The sequence below is a fragment of the Perca flavescens genome, chromosome 7 (assembly GCF_004354835.1).
Source record: "Perca flavescens isolate YP-PL-M2 chromosome 7, PFLA_1.0, whole genome shotgun sequence".
NCBI lineage: Eukaryota > Metazoa > Chordata > Actinopteri > Perciformes > Percidae > Perca > Perca flavescens.
In genome coordinates, this window is record NC_041337.1 from 7,430,468 (window position 1) to 7,448,335 (window position 17,868).

Below are 17,868 nucleotides of genomic sequence, written 5' to 3' on the forward strand. Positions count from 1 at the left end.
CCCTCGAGTTGGGCCATTTTCATTACTCATTGCCAGACCCTTAATCTTTCGGATTTGGGTCTGGATTTCCAGGCTAGTATCAAGATGAGTTTGGATGCAGAATACTTTGTAAGCATCTGTGGGATCAGCTGTGGGTTCTGTTTTGCTCCTTTTTTCACTTGAGATTGGCTGGGCTTCCTCATTTGTTGGGGTCAGATTCAATAATAATAACAATAATAACAATAATAACAATTATAACTATTATATATACACTATTAAATCGACTACTACAAACAATAATAATACATAATATATAAAAAAATGTATTTCTTAACTCATTAAGATCCACTGTGTAGAAAGGTATTGACTTGGCTTTCACATTTAATGGTCACAAAATACGTTAATGACCATAAAGTGTTGATATTAAACTTAAATTAAAGTAAGAAAATCTTATATCTTTTATATGTTATGAGCTTTGCATGAAAATATATATCTCCAATAGTTGCCAAAAAGTTATTTACAAAAGAAAGAAAATGAACAGTATGTTATCCTACACTACAATAGTGACAATGATTATTAATTAGTTAAGTTACATGTATTAATAAACTGAATAATGGACAAAAAAACTAAACAAATAGACTTATTTGGGACGAGTAGTGGTGCGTAAAAAAAGTACTATCAACACCAATTACAGACACAGAGCATTTGCAGTATCTGTATTTAACCATGAATAATGCTTCAGCTGTAAAGGTGGAGCTCAAATAATATTTGCCTACACATTGTAGTGGAGTAGAAGTGTAAAGTAGCATGAAATGGAAATAGTTAGGTAAAGCCAAGGGCGTAACTTTGGGTTCAACTTTTGGCGGGGGGGGGCTTTGAGATCTCTGTATCTAATCTAATCTGATCTAATTTTGAGTGTCAAACAATTTGTGCCTTTTCTGCATCAATTTATGGAGCAAATGTTTTTAATTATGTACAGGTATTTATCACTAGATATTTAGAGTTTAGAGGGTTGTAAGCCCCCTGTAAATTAGGCCTATGAGTAAAGTAAAAGTACCTTAAAAATTTTACTTTTGTAAATGTACTAAATCCCATTCAACCACTGGTCCCTGGTCAGATTACCAGAGTTTCCTCACCATGAACTCCATATTAGCGGCGGGGGGGAAGACCTGAGAGCGGACTCGGTTGTGGTAATCCAGCAGAGCGTTAATCTCTCTGGATGAAATGGCTCTTTTCCGTCTGCTGGCAGCTCCAGTGGGCATCCTGAAGTCTGACCAGGTCTCAGCTCCCGCCCGGGTCATGTTGAGCGGCTCTGCTGCTGCTGCTGCTGCTGCTGCTGCTGCTGCTCCCATGTGAGGCATCAGCCACAGGGTGGCAGCCAACAGGAGGTGAACACAGGCAGCACTCATCGGAGGCCAGCACCTCCCTGCACCACTCTGGGGAACAGACAGGGTTCAGCTGAAACACTCCCTAGGAACACGCATTTCCTGGGTTAAAGTCGCAAACTCCACTCCCTGGCTGGAAAGTCCTGTGTTTTATGACCCACCCGTCCACCCCAACCTCATCCTTCAGCTCATTTTAGATGGAAAATATTGAAACAGGCGGTTAATTACCTTGATATATTAAAGAATAATGACAAACCTTGGAATATGAATGCATTACATTTCACCAGACCTGTATATAGGCTACTGCTTATGGTATTTGAATCCTTTATTTGAGAGGTTGGGGCTGCCATGTGAGCCATGTCCGTGCTAATTTCAGCTCATATTAGATGGAAACTATTAAAACAGGTGGTTAATTAACCTGACATTAAAAAAAAGAATAACAAATCTTGGAATATGAATGCATTACATTTCACCTGCTGACAAAACAACATGTCAGTCAAGTCACATAGTACCTACTGTACAGTGGCACTCATAAGTTTATGAACCCATGCTAAAGTTGACTAAAAAGAGGAATTAAAAAAAAAAAAAATCTTAAGTCTTAAATGCCTTAATTCAAAAAATGAGGAAAAATCCAACCTTTAAGGACACCAGTTTTTTTTGTGAATGAATAATGTATCGTGAATAAATAAATGTTCTTCCTTAAAATACAGGGGGCATACGTAAGTACACACCTGTGTTAAATTCCCATAGAGGCAGGCAGATTTTTACTTTTAAAAGCCAGTTATTTCATGGATCCAGGATACTATGCATCTTGATAAAGTTCCTTTGGCCTTTGGAATTAAAATAGCCCCCCATCATCAGATACCCTTCACCATACCTAGAGATTGGCATGGTTTGATTTCAGTTAGCCTAATAGCTGGTTTGATTTGCATTGAGAGATGATTTTATGGAAAGTACCCCATGCCAATCTCTAGGTATGGTGAGGGGTATGTGAATTTAACACAGGGGTGTACTTACTTATGCGTATTTTAAGGAAGAACATTTATTTATTTACAATACATTATTCATTCACAAAGAAAATTGGTGTCCTTAAAGGTTGGATTTTTCCTCATTTTTTGAATTAAGGCATTAAGATCCATTTCCAAAAGATGATTTTTTTTATTCCTCTTTTTAGTCAATGTTCATAAACTTATGAGTGCAACTGTATTTAAAAAAGTCACAAAGGATTAGATGGGATGACATGATTAAAGGGATTCATCTTTTTGATCATTGAAATTTCTTTTAACCCTCTTCTGCACACTTTTTTTTCAAAGGATATTACACCCAATTCTTTCATTAGTCTGTAATTGTCCACAGATTTAACAGACAATGAAAAGGAATGGACTTTCCAATATAATATTAATTTAAGTATGGCGGCAAAACTCTCCTAAATAAATGTGAATAGTTAATTTTGCAAAAAAAAAAGAAATCAATCAACCAACACCGTTTTGATTGATATTCCCTAGAGTACACAAAAAAAACATGACTAGGGAAAATAAATAGAACAGAGATATCGTTTTTTTGCAAATGAACCCTTACTGTAAAGAAAAACTAAAAGAATACGATGAAGGTGACGTTATAACATGCAGTCACAATCTCCAAGAAAAACATTTAACGTGTGCAGTCAATCAGTAAGACTGTCATCAGCCAGCACATTTTCTTACATAAAAAAAGAGAAGAAAAGTGGAGTCTCATACCTTCATCAGTGGATCCTTTCACAGAGAGAAGCAGAGGAGATCCTCACTTCAACATCAGTCTTTGCACACGAGCCAAAGTCCTGTGTGGCAGAGAGTTTTAACTGGCCAACACAAAACCCTCCTGAAGGCTTCTTCTTCTGTCATACAGTCTGTCTCTTTCTCTCCACTGGAGGGAAAATCACAACTACAGGAAATTGCCTTTCAGAACAGAAGTCATGAAATAGTCTCATTGTTTACACTGTAAAAAAAAAAAAAAAAAAAAAAAAAAAAAAAACATAAAATGAATGTAAAACACAATAATTCAAATAAATGGCAATACATTTAGTCATATTCATTCAAGGTTTTGGAGCAAAACACTGTTATTTTAGAGATTTTATTTTGGCATAATAATTAAAATAATAGTAGGGATGTAATAAGGATAATTTTACAGATACAGATTTATTTACAGACTTTGTTATTTTCTGTAAAATTAGGATTTTTTTTTTAGAGGCTCAACATCGTGTCGGATTGGTTGTATCAAAGAAATGTACACTTTACTTTATCGCCCGCCTATTAATCTTATAAACATGATGAATTGTAAACACATTACATCATGATGTGTGCATAATGTAGATTAAAAAGGACATTTTAATTGTTTAGTAATGTACAGTATTTAACATTTCCTATAAGGACATATTTTATATAACTACATCTGTATATTATATTGTATAAGGTTCAGCTTTGTTGCATTTTTAGAATACAGGAATGCACAATGAAATGCAACTGCAGGGGTGCAATAGACAGGACAGTGGGGAGAGAGAGGGAGAAGACATGCAAATGGCCACAGGTATAAGTCAAACCCTGAGCCGCTGCGTTGAGGACTTAGCCTCTGCATATGGGCGTGCGCTCTACCAGGTGAGCTATCCAGACACCCGGATATTTAAATAACAGGATAAAACAACCAAATAGGCAATAGAATAGAACAACGTAGGCCTATATATAGAGGGAATAAAAAGGCAAACTTAAATCATATTCACAAGGACATATTCACATACATACATAAACAATTTGAAATAATAAAAACAATAAAAATACTATCAGTGTAATACTAGTTAAAGTGCAAACAGAAAACTTTGGTTATAGTGATGCCACAGCAAAAGTATAGTAATGTGAAGAATTGTCATTCATAATCTGTTTATATAGCAGCATCCAGTTATGGATGCTTTTACATGAGGAGTTATAGTTGTTGACAACTACATTAATAAACAATTAACCAGACCTTTATATGGGCTCACTGCTTATGACTGAATGCTAAATAGGGAGATGGTTTATTTTTTTAAATAAAGTGTTACCAGATGTCTTATTCTTAAAGGGAATTTAGGACACTGCATTTGAATCCTTTATTTGAGAGATTGGGGCTGCCTACTGAGCATATGTTTTGACTTCTCGCCTGACCTCCCTGGTGTTTTAATAAAACATGGAAAAAAAACGTTTAAATAAGCACGCCTTGGGGAGCGACTGAGCATATTAAACAAAAAAAGAGAATAAGTGGCTGCAGAGTCAGCATTCATCTGCGGCGGTTGTTGGTTCCAGGAAGGAGCACAGATCCCCTGCCATGTGTAATATATACTCTAACAAGAGACTGGCCCGGGACACTGCCAAGGTCCACTGCACCACCAGCCCCACAAGCACCACCACGCTCTGTGGCTATGGGGTCAAATATCACTGAGAGCAGAGCACAGGGGAACAACTGGAACATCAAATGAAAGCTTTAGGATACAAGATCCATTAAAACAATTATCATTAACATCGTGTGATTGGATCCTTTTGGAAACCCACTGCAATCATGTATTCATGCCGCCACTGCCTTAAATTATATGTTACTAACCTACCGATGCCCACTCAAACTTCTGCAATGTGTGTGAGATAATTGGAAATGGCATGTCGTGTGAGAAATCTCAATTTGTTAAAAGCTCCGCGTGCACAGAATGAAATGAACTCTTGACGTTTCCAGTTCACCATTCGTGGCCGAGGAATCCACGATCCATGTTGGTTCAATGGTTACAGACGTCAAATACAAATGATGCGACATTTGCCCCGGCATAATCATGAATACAGTAGGATTCATACCCAGACATGAACATGAATGTAAGAGGCCAATTAACTTCACATTCTTCACAGTCATTTTGTCACATTACATCTGAACAAGAAGCAGTGGATTTTTGCAAATCGCACTACAGGCTGTAGGTGGGGCCAGAGCAGCCGGGTTTTTTTTTTTAAAATGACCTGCTTCATGTAGTTCTACTGGAACATAGGGTCAGTCTCTGCAAATGTGACAGAAAGTTATTTTTAATAAGTCTTAACTACTGCACCTTTACGTGTCTGTTACACAAATAACAGATAACGTTGGCTCTGATCAGAAAGATCCAAGTAAAGTTGAAGAAACCTGATGTTACTGTGTAGAATATATAGAATTTAGCAATGCCTGGATATCAAGTGGGGGCAGCTGACCCTGATGGGAACGTCATGAGTTTTGCAGCTAATTGTGTCAGGCAGAGTGTGAGGCAACAAGGGAGGAGGACCCAGATGCAGAGAGGAACAGTTCAGGGATTCATTGATATAAGAGGAAGGTGTGTGTAGCTTACATGAAGGCAGGCACAGGCTCCAGATTTCAGGGTAAAAGGTTCAGGGTGCAGGTTCAGGTGGCTGGAAAGCAAGGCATGAGATGTTTGAGGGGTTATGTACTGCAGGGCTGATGAGGGAAAGTGGAAACAGGTGAGCAGGAGGGTGGGGCAGACTGGTGATTGAGACATATGGGAGATTCTATGTGCATCTGGTGGATAGATGGAGAATTGACAGAGTCCTGACAGCTCAGCTGGTAGACAAGGAGCTTTATAGTTTGATACGATTGTGGGTTCACCTGAACTGTTTGCGTTTTCCTTCTGTTGACCCTCAGAGGACTGTTTCATAGAGGTGTCTCTTAATGGGAAAAGCCTGTCAAAGAAACTGAGCCAGTATCAGTCTGTTTCATAAAGACGCTCAGGGCCTGATGTACGTACATTTCCGAATGTAGCGTTATCAACCCGCAGAAAGCGCACTCTGTGATTGGTATTTACCAGACCTGCAGTTCATCGGGTAATCAGCGCCTTTCTCCGCCCACTATACTGTAAATTGCGCTGCAGCAAAGCGTTAAGTACTTGTGCTGTGATACGGCTGAGTGCAGACTGCGACATTCCCACTGCTGATGTTATGACTGTTTGAAATGATCCTAATGCCAATATTTGTAACGTAGCAAGGAGTTTTAACAACTGCTGGAATGGAATGTGAACGCTGAGTCGGAGATTCAATGTCATCGTTGATTTCTTCCAGTAACTGTAATATTGCATGGCTGCTTAATCTGTAACGCGTAATGATTTTGTGTTCACTCAACTGAAAAAGTGTGATCCTTGTGGCAAAAATCCTTTCAGCTCGTCTCCTTTGGCCTATGTCTACGTCTTGCTCGGATTACTTACTATTAATTAAAAATAGAGGCGCGCTTTCACAGGCGTTTTTTTGTAGATACCGCGGAATACATAATTAGGTGCACTTCACGCTTCCCCTCCCATCTCTTTATGGGAAACTCCCACTTTCCCCTTGACCCTCCTGTGAATGCATATGCATGACACGGAAAAGCGCAATTTGCCATTTTCAGTTCCCGCGACAGGCAGTCTGCGCTTTTACCTCAGTGCGGCCTGTTTGTACATACCTCGTCGTGCTTTTACGCGCATGTTGTGAAACAAATACGCCTGAAGTGGGCGCAAAAGCGTTAGTACACCTGGCCCTCAGAGCCGGAAGAGTGACACGTGTTTGTTTCTTCTTTGAGGACGAAGACTGAAAGCATTTTCTCAACTCGTCTAACTTGTGATGACATTAAACCTATTGAAAGATCTTTTGGACAAAAAGCAGAATCATTCTTTACATTTGCCAATGGGGAGAACAGGTAGAATCCACCTAAATGTAGAGCTGTAACAATTCAAAATTTTACTGGACAATGAATTGCCTTAGAAATAATTGCAATTAACAATATATTTATCTCTTTCAGTCCAGTTTAAAAATATATATATATATTTATGTATTACTTTTGAAAACAAATTCAAGTTTTTGAATGAATCCCAGGATACATCTTTTGGTTATATCACTATACTATATGTGACCCAGATAATGTAATACCACAAGTACACAGCCTATGGGATAAACCACGCCTCTTTATTATCATAAAACATTGTGTTTTTTCTTAAATTAACATAAAGCTGACAATTACCGTCAACAGTCATACCCCTTAGAACCTTAGCTAATATTGGCAATTAACAAAAATATGGAGATCATGTAAAAAAAAATTGCAGTTAGACAATGATGTAATAATTGTTACAGGCCTACCTGAATGAAGCAAAAGTCACTTAGGTGAGCTCTCTGAAGTGGACCCTTCAAAGGGGTGTTTGGTGTTTTAGCCCCAAGTGTCGTCAATTGTCGGCACTAGGATTATGCAATGGTTAGGGTTAGGGTTAGGGTTAGGGTTAAGGTTAGGGTTAGGTGCCTTAAAGTCGACGGTTACAGCGCTGCCTTGAAGTCGACGTTGGGAGCTTAAAACACCATCGAGCCTTCAAAGGCTTCAGGCGGCAGACTTCCACCTACTGCAGGCTCAGCAGAGCGCCGTCGGACTTTGGGACTCTGTGTCTAAAATGCACAGAGGGCTCCATCGAAGAGGCTGGGAGGGCCTCTGGCATACAGCAGGTCAACAGCACTTCAGCTTCACCTAAAACTTGGTCGAGCTCAAAGACCTGTTGTTGGTCGTTTGCTTTTCCACTCGCCTGAAGGACCCCTTCACATGAAGTGCTTCTTTATTCTATCTTTCTTAATATTCCTGTTTAATTATTGGAAGAATTAAGAGCATGTATACAGCTTGTTTCATCAGCTTGATTTAGTCAGTTATCTTTGAATGAATGACTGAATGAATGAATGCAGGCTTTATTTCAAACTTAAAAATCATACAATAAAGGCTAAAAAGAACAAAAACAAAACAAACAATATTAACTTAACATGTCCAAAATTGAGTTTTGAGCTACAAGTGAACCCTTGTACCTGGAGAGTCAGACATTTAAATTTAGCCGTGGCCACATGCATGTCAGTTCTGTCACATAGTTATTATTTCTATCGTCGGACATCAAAGACGGGGGAGATGTTAAGCAGCAATAGAAAACCGATGGATCAAACCGGTGTAGCTGTGCAGACAGAATGACAGATGGCAGAGCGAGTGCAGTATGTTTGGGCTGAGGAGTAACTGCCCTTGTGGAATTAACATTTTTGGAAAAATCTTTGCTGGATGATAGGAAAATCTGAAGGAAAGGTCAAGTGGTGCAGCCAGTAAGTAAATTTACTCAGTGAGTTAGCTGCTGCCCACTGAAACAGAAAGAATACTGTACATACAGAATGTACCAGGTTAAAAGGACAGGAAACTGCACAAACTTTCAACTAAGCACTTATTTCAGCGGAGAATGACGAGGATGCCATTTGTTTTGCAGATATGAATAAAAGTATTGGACACATAATAGCGCTAAATAAGAAAGTTAAGGGATCACAAACACATTTCAATTCATCCTGGATGTGAATATCGAAACCAAATTTCATGGCAGTCCGTCCAATAGTTGCCGAGACATTTCTCTCAAATTAGTCTATACAGTATCTATCCTTGACGTTCCACTTCTGGGATTGATGGAAGTTCCGCCAGATTTCACTCATTTAGGCCGGATATATGTTGCCTTGTACTTCCTTTGTGTTGTCATTTTAAACTCCAATAGATTTCTGAGGACTCTGGTTAATAACTGCTCCTCAGATCTCTGCAGGGTAAATCCAGACAGCTAGCTAGACTATCTGTCCAATCTGAGTTTTCTGTTGCACGACTAAAACTACTTTTGAACGTAGTCGTGTTCCACCAAAACAAGTTCCTTCCCGAGGCTATTTTGCAGCGGCACTGCGGCTTTTCCCGGTACTTATCACCCCCCAAGACGACTGTGATTGGTTTAAAGAAATGCCAATAAACCAGAGCAGGTTTTTCTCCCATCCCAGAATGCCGTGTCCACTAGCCAGACCCTCCTCTGCACCGCCGCGGTGGAGGAAGGTCTGGCAAAGCGAGACTACTCTCAAATCAACAAACGCAAACCTCATGATGGCGCCACAGGAAAGGTCCGGGGATCACCAAAGAGTCATTAGGATACACTTTGAATTTTTTTGTGCCAATCCATCGAGTAGATGTGGAGCTATTTCACTGGATAAGTGACCTTTTCATTCATTCAACCTTTATTTATCGTCGAGAGATCATTGAGGGGCGACCCTCCTTTTCAATGTCATCAAGTCCGATTACAAAGACAAATACAGAACAACAACAACACAGAAAGTAAAATCATAAGAAGTATAGAAAGACAATAAAACATTCAAAATCTGAAAAATTATTTGATAAATAAATTAGGACAATGGGGATGCAAAAGAGACCAGAGGATAACCAAATTCCCTAGGCTTCATCCTCTTTGTAGTACGGATATCTGTAGCAGATTTCATGATAATCCATCCCATAATAGTAGTCTGTCTGGTTGAACCCTGTGGTTGGGCGTAACAATGCCATCGCAAGGTGTCCTCACATGCATACTGTATGCCATTAAGACATTTTGTGTTAAAGCAATAGTGAGTGAAAGAGCTGATGATATAATACAGCATAATAATAATTCACAGCTGTAGTTCCTTTTTCTTAAACACACACAGTCAGAAGAATTGCAATAATTTAATTTTCCTTTTCTACTGTATTGAAAATACTAAAACACAAAGCAGTCTCCAGCTGTTTACAGTGGGTATTTCTGCAGCAATGAGCAATTAAATCTGAGCAAAGAAACTTTTGCAGGACAGTCTGAAATGAGTCAGATCTGGGAGAGGATGATTCTCCGGCTGGACCACACCAGACCAGACGGTTTTCCCAGAGACCCGCCCTCCCCCCCTGCAGCATGACATCATCCGTCTGGTTGGAGACGCTGCAGGGCAACAGCTCGCTGTGACCTTGTCCTGTCTGAAAGGTAAAGAAGAGAACTCAGTGGCTTCCTGTATTAACCCGAGAGGGAACATAAAACAGAACCATGTACCAACTGTGTTTGAGGTCCCTGATCCGCAGCTTTGCAGGTGTCCGCCGGGCTTTCAGGCTGTCGGAGTAACAGCACAGCAGCTGGTGCTTTCAGGGCAGCACTTACACCTGGATACAGCCCCTTTGAATTAGAAGCCAGGGTTTCTGACAGTGCTTTGTGTCAATTAAACAATCTACAAAAATTGTGTCAGTTGTGGGTGTTCTCGCACAGGAGGGTCTGGCTAGACCAGACAGCACTCTGGGATAGGGTTGGGTACCGTTTGGATTTTTATGATTCCGATGCCGAACCGGTACTTTTAAAACGATTCTGATTCCTAACCGATTCCTAAATCTGAAATAATGACATAAAAGAAAGGCTCTTTTATGGAGGTTTTTTTTTTTTTATTGAAATTTATTTAAAATTAATTAATATTAACGTTTTAAAGTACTTCAATATAGCATAAGTAAACCTAATAATTTAACAAATAACAGTTACACTATTAACAATGCAAGTTTAACCCTCCTGCTGTCAAATTGGACCCATATTCAAAGTTTCTATATCAGAAATTTGGGTTTCTTTCAACCAAATTGTCCAAAAAAAATACGTGGATGGTTCCATACAATGCTCTTTACAAGTAAAATAAATGATCAGTTCACTACTTTCATTGAATGTGGGTTTTATATTCAATTTTATAGCATTTAAAGAAGAAAATTGATAAAAGAATGTTGATAAAAATGATAAAAATGTTTTAAAAAGCTTCAAAAATGTCGTGCAAAAGAGAAATAAAAACGTCCAATAAAAAACACAGAAACAAACGGCGAAATTGACAAAAACTTGACAAAAGCAAAGTGACAAAAGTGTGGAAAAAAAGGTTTGATTTCAATTCTTGACAGAAAAAAGTAACTAAAAGTTGCTTGGTCGACAACACAAGGGTTAAAATATGGATTTATATGTTTCCCTAAAAGTCTGTCAAAATAAATCAATAGTTTCATCATTGTTGAAATGTTGTAAGCAGTCAGACTTTGAAGCACCAGCGTCAGCAGGCAGCTGGACGGTACAACAGCGTGGTCAAGAGTGTTGGAATCGTCTCAGAGCTCAGTCCGCAGAGTTTGTTTTAATAATTCACAGCAACATTTTCCACTCTGCACAGCAAAGCCTCAGCCTTTTGATCCACCAGCCGAGACGTCTGCAGGAGAGTTTCCAACGTTTCAACCTATTTCTCATACTTGCTCGAGATTTTCATTCTCAAAGAGAGTCCCTCCAGTGTTTGCATTTAGCATGTTCACATTGGGGATATCTGCAGTCTGGCAGCAATAGAAGCAAATTGTGAATTTTCTATATTTTAGTATGCATCAAATGCGTTGTCTTGTATAAAGGCTTTTTTCAGTCTAACCACAGATATCCGATTTAAATCCTTAACTTAATCCTTAAATCTGCGTGATGTCTGAACCGTAATATGCACATTTAATTTAAGAACAATCAGCCAAACACCAGGCGTGCCTGGAAAATGTTATTTTAGAGGCTTGTTTGCCAAGTCAGAGTGCATCAAGGACAAACTTTGTTCTGCATTCAGCTGCTGTAAGGGACATGATTACTCTTCCTCCAGTACAATCATAATGACTCAGCAAGTTTTCCATCACCAGCACCAGACAATGAATTTGAATTTTGCACACAGGCCAACAAACATGTATGCATCTTATTTATTTTCTATGCTTTATTTAATCCTTTTTTGTTTTTTAAACAGTTGAGATCAAAATCTCTTTTCAAAAGACACATGTGCATATGTAACAAGTACAGCATGAGCACAGACACAAGAAAAGTACAATCATCAGAATACAACAAGTAACGTTCTCATTATGCAGAGTGGCTGGTTCAGTATAGCCTATATTATTGGATTTAGTTATTGAAGCATTCATTTGTTTATCACATTAATGTTGCAGCTGGTGGAGATAATTTCAAGTTTAACCTGTATTCATAATACATCAACAATGATTATTTGATTATATGTATTAATAATCAGAATCTGTAATGAAAGCTTTAAAATAAACGTAGTGCAGTAAAAAAAAAAGTACACTATGTGCTCTCTGAAAGGAAGTGGAAGCATCAAGTAGCAGAAATGGAAATACTCGAGTAAAGTTGTACCTATGTACCGTACAGTACTTAGTCAATTAACTTTCCAGCACTGCATGCAGTACAGCTGAAATGGTCCCTGTGACCCCGCATTATAATGATTATGTTTAAATGTTATCAGAGAGCAGAGGTTTAGACAGTTGCTCCAGTAGAGCTTCATAATATACAGTGCATCTCCCTCTGACTGTCTCACCTTTTCATGAAAATGATGAGTCAAGGATGTATAAATATACAGTACAGTATAAAGTACAGAGCACCAAGAAGTCTGCATAAATATCAGCATACATACATAATTATAGATTGAACAAGTCTTTTTTTCATTTCAAATTTATTTGGTAACACTTTATTTGAAGGTATCTACATAAGAGTGACATGACAGTGTCATGATCACATGACACTGTCATGTCACATGAACCCTAACTCTAACCCTAACCTGAACTTGTCATGATAAGAACCGAATGACACTTGATGACAGAAGCATTATGTCATAAACATTTATGACTTGTTTATAATGTTAATGACATGTTCATGACAGTGTCATGTCACTCGTATGTAGATACCTTCAAGTAAAGTGTAACCATTTATTTGAATAGGGACAGATGCTAAGACAAGACATTAAATAATCGCTGTTAATTTACAGCAGGATTTCAACAGTATTCACCTTGTTATTGTTGAATACAGCGCTTTACTGTTGACACAAAAGAGAATCTGTTAAATAACATTCTATTTTTTAACAGAACTATAACGTATTCATAAAATACAGCACTTTAGTTAACAGTATATCATGAAGTGTTTTTGCATTTTGGTAAGAGCAACTTCACCTGAACTGCACATGTGAAGCTGGATTTGTTCTTTTCTTCATCCATCCCCATCTTCCTAATTATTTGGTGAGTAGCAATTTTATTTAATTCATAAATCGATGCAAAGTCTGTCAGGGATGTTTCCAGTTTGTTTGCATACTGAATACATGTGTGCATGTCTTAACAGAAGGATTCAGCAGCTAGCTAGAATTTTGGAGATTATTGCCCAATCAGAGAACACAAGGAGGTGAATTTCATTTTTAAATATCTAAGTTAACATTTTGCCAGTGAAATATGAAGCGTGATGATAGTCTTGACAGTGTAAACCTTTTACAGTCTGTGGAAGTCTGTGTTATTTGTGTTTTGTTTATGACAGGTTATGTTGTCTATAGGTTAATGTCAAGTTATCATTTCAAAGACACTGACAGGTTGTACTGTCTTGCTTACTGTCAAGTTGTCATAACACAGAGATTGTTGGGTAACACTTTACTTGAAGGTATCTACATAAAAGTGACATGACACTGTCATGACATGAACCCTAACCCTAACTATAACCCTAACCGTAACTTGTCATGACAAAAACCCGAATGACACTTACTGACCGAAGCGTTATGTCATAAACGTTTATGACTTGTTTATAATGTTTATGACACATTCATGACAGTGTCATGTCACTGTTTTGTAGATACCTTCATGTAAAGTGTAACCGATTGTTGTCTTCGTTAAAGTCAAGTTGTCATGACGAAGACATCTCGGACAATGCCTACTTTGCATTAAAAGTGTCATAATTTACCCAATGACACTTCATGACAACAGTCGTGAATACTCCAAACGACCCATTCACGTTCATGACAGGTGTCATGTCATAATAATGACAGTGTCTTATGAACACCCCTTCAAATAAAGTGTTACCACAAAAGTGTCTTTAATCGTACGTTGTGTGACTAATTCTATGTGTATAATCTGCTTAGTCAGTATTAATTTAGGTTAAAACACTGTAGGTTTATTTGGCTAAAAAAATAAAGAGATCAGTCAACTGAAAGATACTGTAAAAGAAAAAGGGGAAAAGCAGGTATATAATGTAGTTTGAACTTTAGTTAACTGTAGAATACTGTGAAAGTTATCCAAAAAAAAAAAAAGTTCACACTGAATATTGCATTAAAAGTACAAAACCGTAAATTCTAGTGACAGAAAGTTAATTTTACAGTAACATAATGGCAACCCTGCTGCCAGTTCTTTACTGTGTTTTTTTTACAGGAACATTCTTGCAGTATAAGACATTTGTAGATTTGTAGACATTTGTGCAACAAATATCCAATCTACAGCATCACAGCATTTATAGCTATTGCTACTTTCCAATGCCTGGCCCATATAGGGCTTTTAAAAAGTCACAAAAAACATAAATATACAAGCCACATACAACTTTTCCCCTCCCTGTGCAAGCCAGCCCTCCCCTATATGTGACTACAGGTCTGATAATCAATTAAAAAGTAATTTTTAAAAGCTAATGATGTTGTATTGCTTTAAGCTCAATGGGCAGCTTTCTGATCAGCAGAAGAGAAACATGAATTATTTGCTTCTTTCTTTTTTTTTATTCGAATTTTGACTTTCACTTTGTCCACATGGGTCCTAAAAGCGAGTCTGCTGTGCGGCAAGATCTTTGCAACATTAAACCATTTCAATCTGTTTACATTGTGTCTGTGACTGTGGTTGCGTTGAACCGCGTGGCCTCTTGTATTGAGATCAGCGTGTCCCACAAAACCTGACAAACTGACCCTGTGACTTACATCCACATGCATGTGTAAGTCCGCCTGAGCAAACATGACCCGGAGCAGTCTGTAGCTGAGTCTCTCACACAGGGGCCTAGCACTAAATTCTGGGCCCTGTAGAAAGGCATTTTCTATGGGCCCCTCCCTGCATCCACAGCTATTCATTCTAGCTTCAGCAGCCCCCAGTCCGATTACCTGCTGTTGTTTTTATTAAAGCCATAATGGACAAAATTAGTAAAATTACAAATTTGTTCTTGAGTACTCAATTACATTCAACCACTCTATTAGCCTCCTCCTGATTGATGAAATCATTTTGGCTGTTGGGGGAAATAATTGTATTTCTTTATTTGTTTAAATCCATATCATTTATGTATCTTCAAACTGGTGGAATGTTACTGAGTACATTTACTTAAGTACTGCACTTAAGTGAAATTCTGGGGTACTGGTACTTTTGTACTTCCATTCTATGCCTCTTTATACTTCTACTGCACTACAGCCTGGAGGAAAAATATCCACTACACTTTGGAAATTTAGATTACTACTACAAAATATAAATCCATTAATAAATGATGAAATATTCACTTGTACTTTAATAACAATTTACCATATTAACTTGTAGTGCGACTTTTAATATTCTATCAAGATCTCCATGTATTTTTTAATTTGTTTTGTCTCGTTGCTTATAACTGCTCTGCGTGTTTGCGCGTTTCAGAAAAAAGACTGTAATCTGTGCTGCTCGGCTGTGTTCTGAATGTGGATACTGTTGACGTATTACTGTACTAATGTCTTGTTGACTTCTGTCTGTAAATTTGAACCGGTACTAATGTATTGCTGTTTCCTGGTGCTCTGGTTGTCTAAACATCTCGCCAAAGGACTAAAGTTGAGAATTAGGCTATAACACTGGCACATTTACAGAAATGTTGACTCAAATGTATTACGACAGGTGTAGAAGAACATGAATTACTTAACAATTAGCTAAAGTAGGCCTATTGAGTATCAAAAAATGTCTCGTCATTCAGTAGGCTACCCAATTTAAATACCTAAGGGGTAAATCTCATCAGAGACAGCGAGCCAATCACCATGCAGCGTGCTTCAAGATCTAATAGTGTCTGTGATTGGCTGTCTAACGTTACACGTCGTAGAGTCACGCAGGAAATACTGACTCCCCAGGCATTTTCTATGGAATTTCAAAAGGTTAACCCTAGGAACCTTTTATGTTTAATCAACTGTGACTGTCAGGAATACATTTACTGTCGGGGTACTAGGAGCTGAAAAATAATTATAAAAGATTTGTAATGTTGTAATTTCTTTTTGTTTTATAAAATTAGTATCGAAAAAAAGTATCGTTTTAGGAACCGGCATCAAAGTCACAGTATCGGTACCGGTATTGAAAATGATTGAACATCCCCAGCCCCATTCTTTCCGGTTCACTGATCAAGTTCCTGCTCTTCTGTATGACATGTCGACTGTGCTGAAACTATTTCACCTGATCAACAAACTTTAGTGTACGCTGAATGAGTTAGGTCGGTCTGCTTTTGTCTAGCTCCGTGTTAAGAGGAAGCTTTTCACTTTGCTCGCTGAGTGAGACCTTTTGTTTAGAGCACACACTGGTTCCGACAGAGGTACTGTACACACCTTAACCAATCAAAGCACTTTTGCTTTGATTGAGTCCGCAAATCTACACAGACTTTTGATTATTCTGTTGTTAACCCCTTGACGCCTGAATTTATTCACAATTATATAAACAAAATATTATGTGTGTTTCTGGCTCCAAGCTGATGCTAAATTAAGTTGAGATTGTTAATTTGTCTATAGCATATGGAATAGATATAAATTTAGGTATGATGCAAATTAGCGACAACAGGCATTATGGTAAAATTCTTTACAAAATGGTAAAATTAATAAAACACATAGTAGATTTCATTCATGTCACAAAGTTGTTAGAACTTCTAAACTGTAAATGACAAATACATGGATCTTGACAACGGCAAGAAAGAAAACACTCTCCTACTCCCTAACATTGACAGTAGTTTCTTTAGGGTTAGGGGTAGGGGTAGGGTTAGGGGTAGGGTTAGGGTTAATTTCGCTTCCGTGAACCGGATGTATCTCCCACTCCGACCGGTCCTACGAGAAACCAGTGCATGCAAAAGGTTCCTAGGTATGTATTGCATGTAAACAAACCGGCATTGGGGGGAATACACACGCTATCTTGCCTGCAGTCCAAATGGAAGGGGTTTGATGCAAATTAGCAACAGTCGGCGTTAAGGGGTTAACTGTAACCATGTATTAAACCCTGGCCTGAGACTCCTTCGGCCCAGAGAGAATTCTACAGCTTCTCGTTAACGTCTGTCTCTGCTGCACAGTCTGAACCAGCCACTGACTCGGACCTGAAAGAACTTCTTCTTCCAGGCATACTGTATAAGGCTAGCAGCAGTATATGAAGTGAAAAATGAGTCCCATGTTTAGCAGCTGCAACATTAAAGTGTAATAATTATTATCCAGTAATAATATTTATTATTCGGAAATGGACGATTCTGCATAATGGCTACTTTACTTTTGGTACTTTCAGTACATTTTGATGAAAATAATAATAATAATAATAATATTAATAATAATAATAATAATAATAATAATAATTTAAAAAAAACACATTCTGAGCAAGAAAAAAAATTATATACATATTATATATATATATCTCGACTGTTGTAGAAAGAAGTGGCTGATCTTTAATGCAATATCTACATTGCCCATTATCAGCAACCATTCATCCAATGTTCCAAAAGCACATTCTGTTTACTAATCTGATATCATTTTAAAAGGCTAACTGAGAAAATATTGGAGGACCCTTTTGAGAAAATATTGGAGGACCCTTTTGCACATAATGTAATCTGAAAACTGCTGCCCTGGTTAAAAAAAACAATGCAACTGATCTCAGTTGGTATTCTGTC

General features: G+C 38.0%; 1 protein-coding gene across 4 annotated transcripts in view; it reads right to left on the reverse strand.

Moving 5' to 3' along the window:
* r3hdml (R3H domain containing-like) overlaps window positions 1-5,786 on the reverse strand; it is an 11,176-nt gene extending 5,390 nt beyond the window's left edge. Inside the window, exons 1-3 of one of the 4 annotated variants that reach the window (XM_028583666.1) lie at window positions 5,725-5,786; window positions 3,101-3,266; window positions 1,116-1,415 (exon numbers count right to left, since the gene is read on the reverse strand). In XM_028583666.1, coding sequence (XP_028439467.1) covers window positions 1,116-1,415; window positions 3,101-3,106 — 306 coding nt within the window. In that variant the 5' untranslated portion in view covers window positions 3,107-3,266; window positions 5,725-5,786. Of the gene's footprint in view, window positions 1-1,115; window positions 1,416-3,100; window positions 3,339-5,724 lie in introns of all 4 variants that reach the window. The other 3 variants (XM_028583664.1, XM_028583667.1, XM_028583665.1) reach the window with 3 other exon arrangements.
* Between the last annotated feature and the right edge of the window lie 12,082 nt (window positions 5,787-17,868).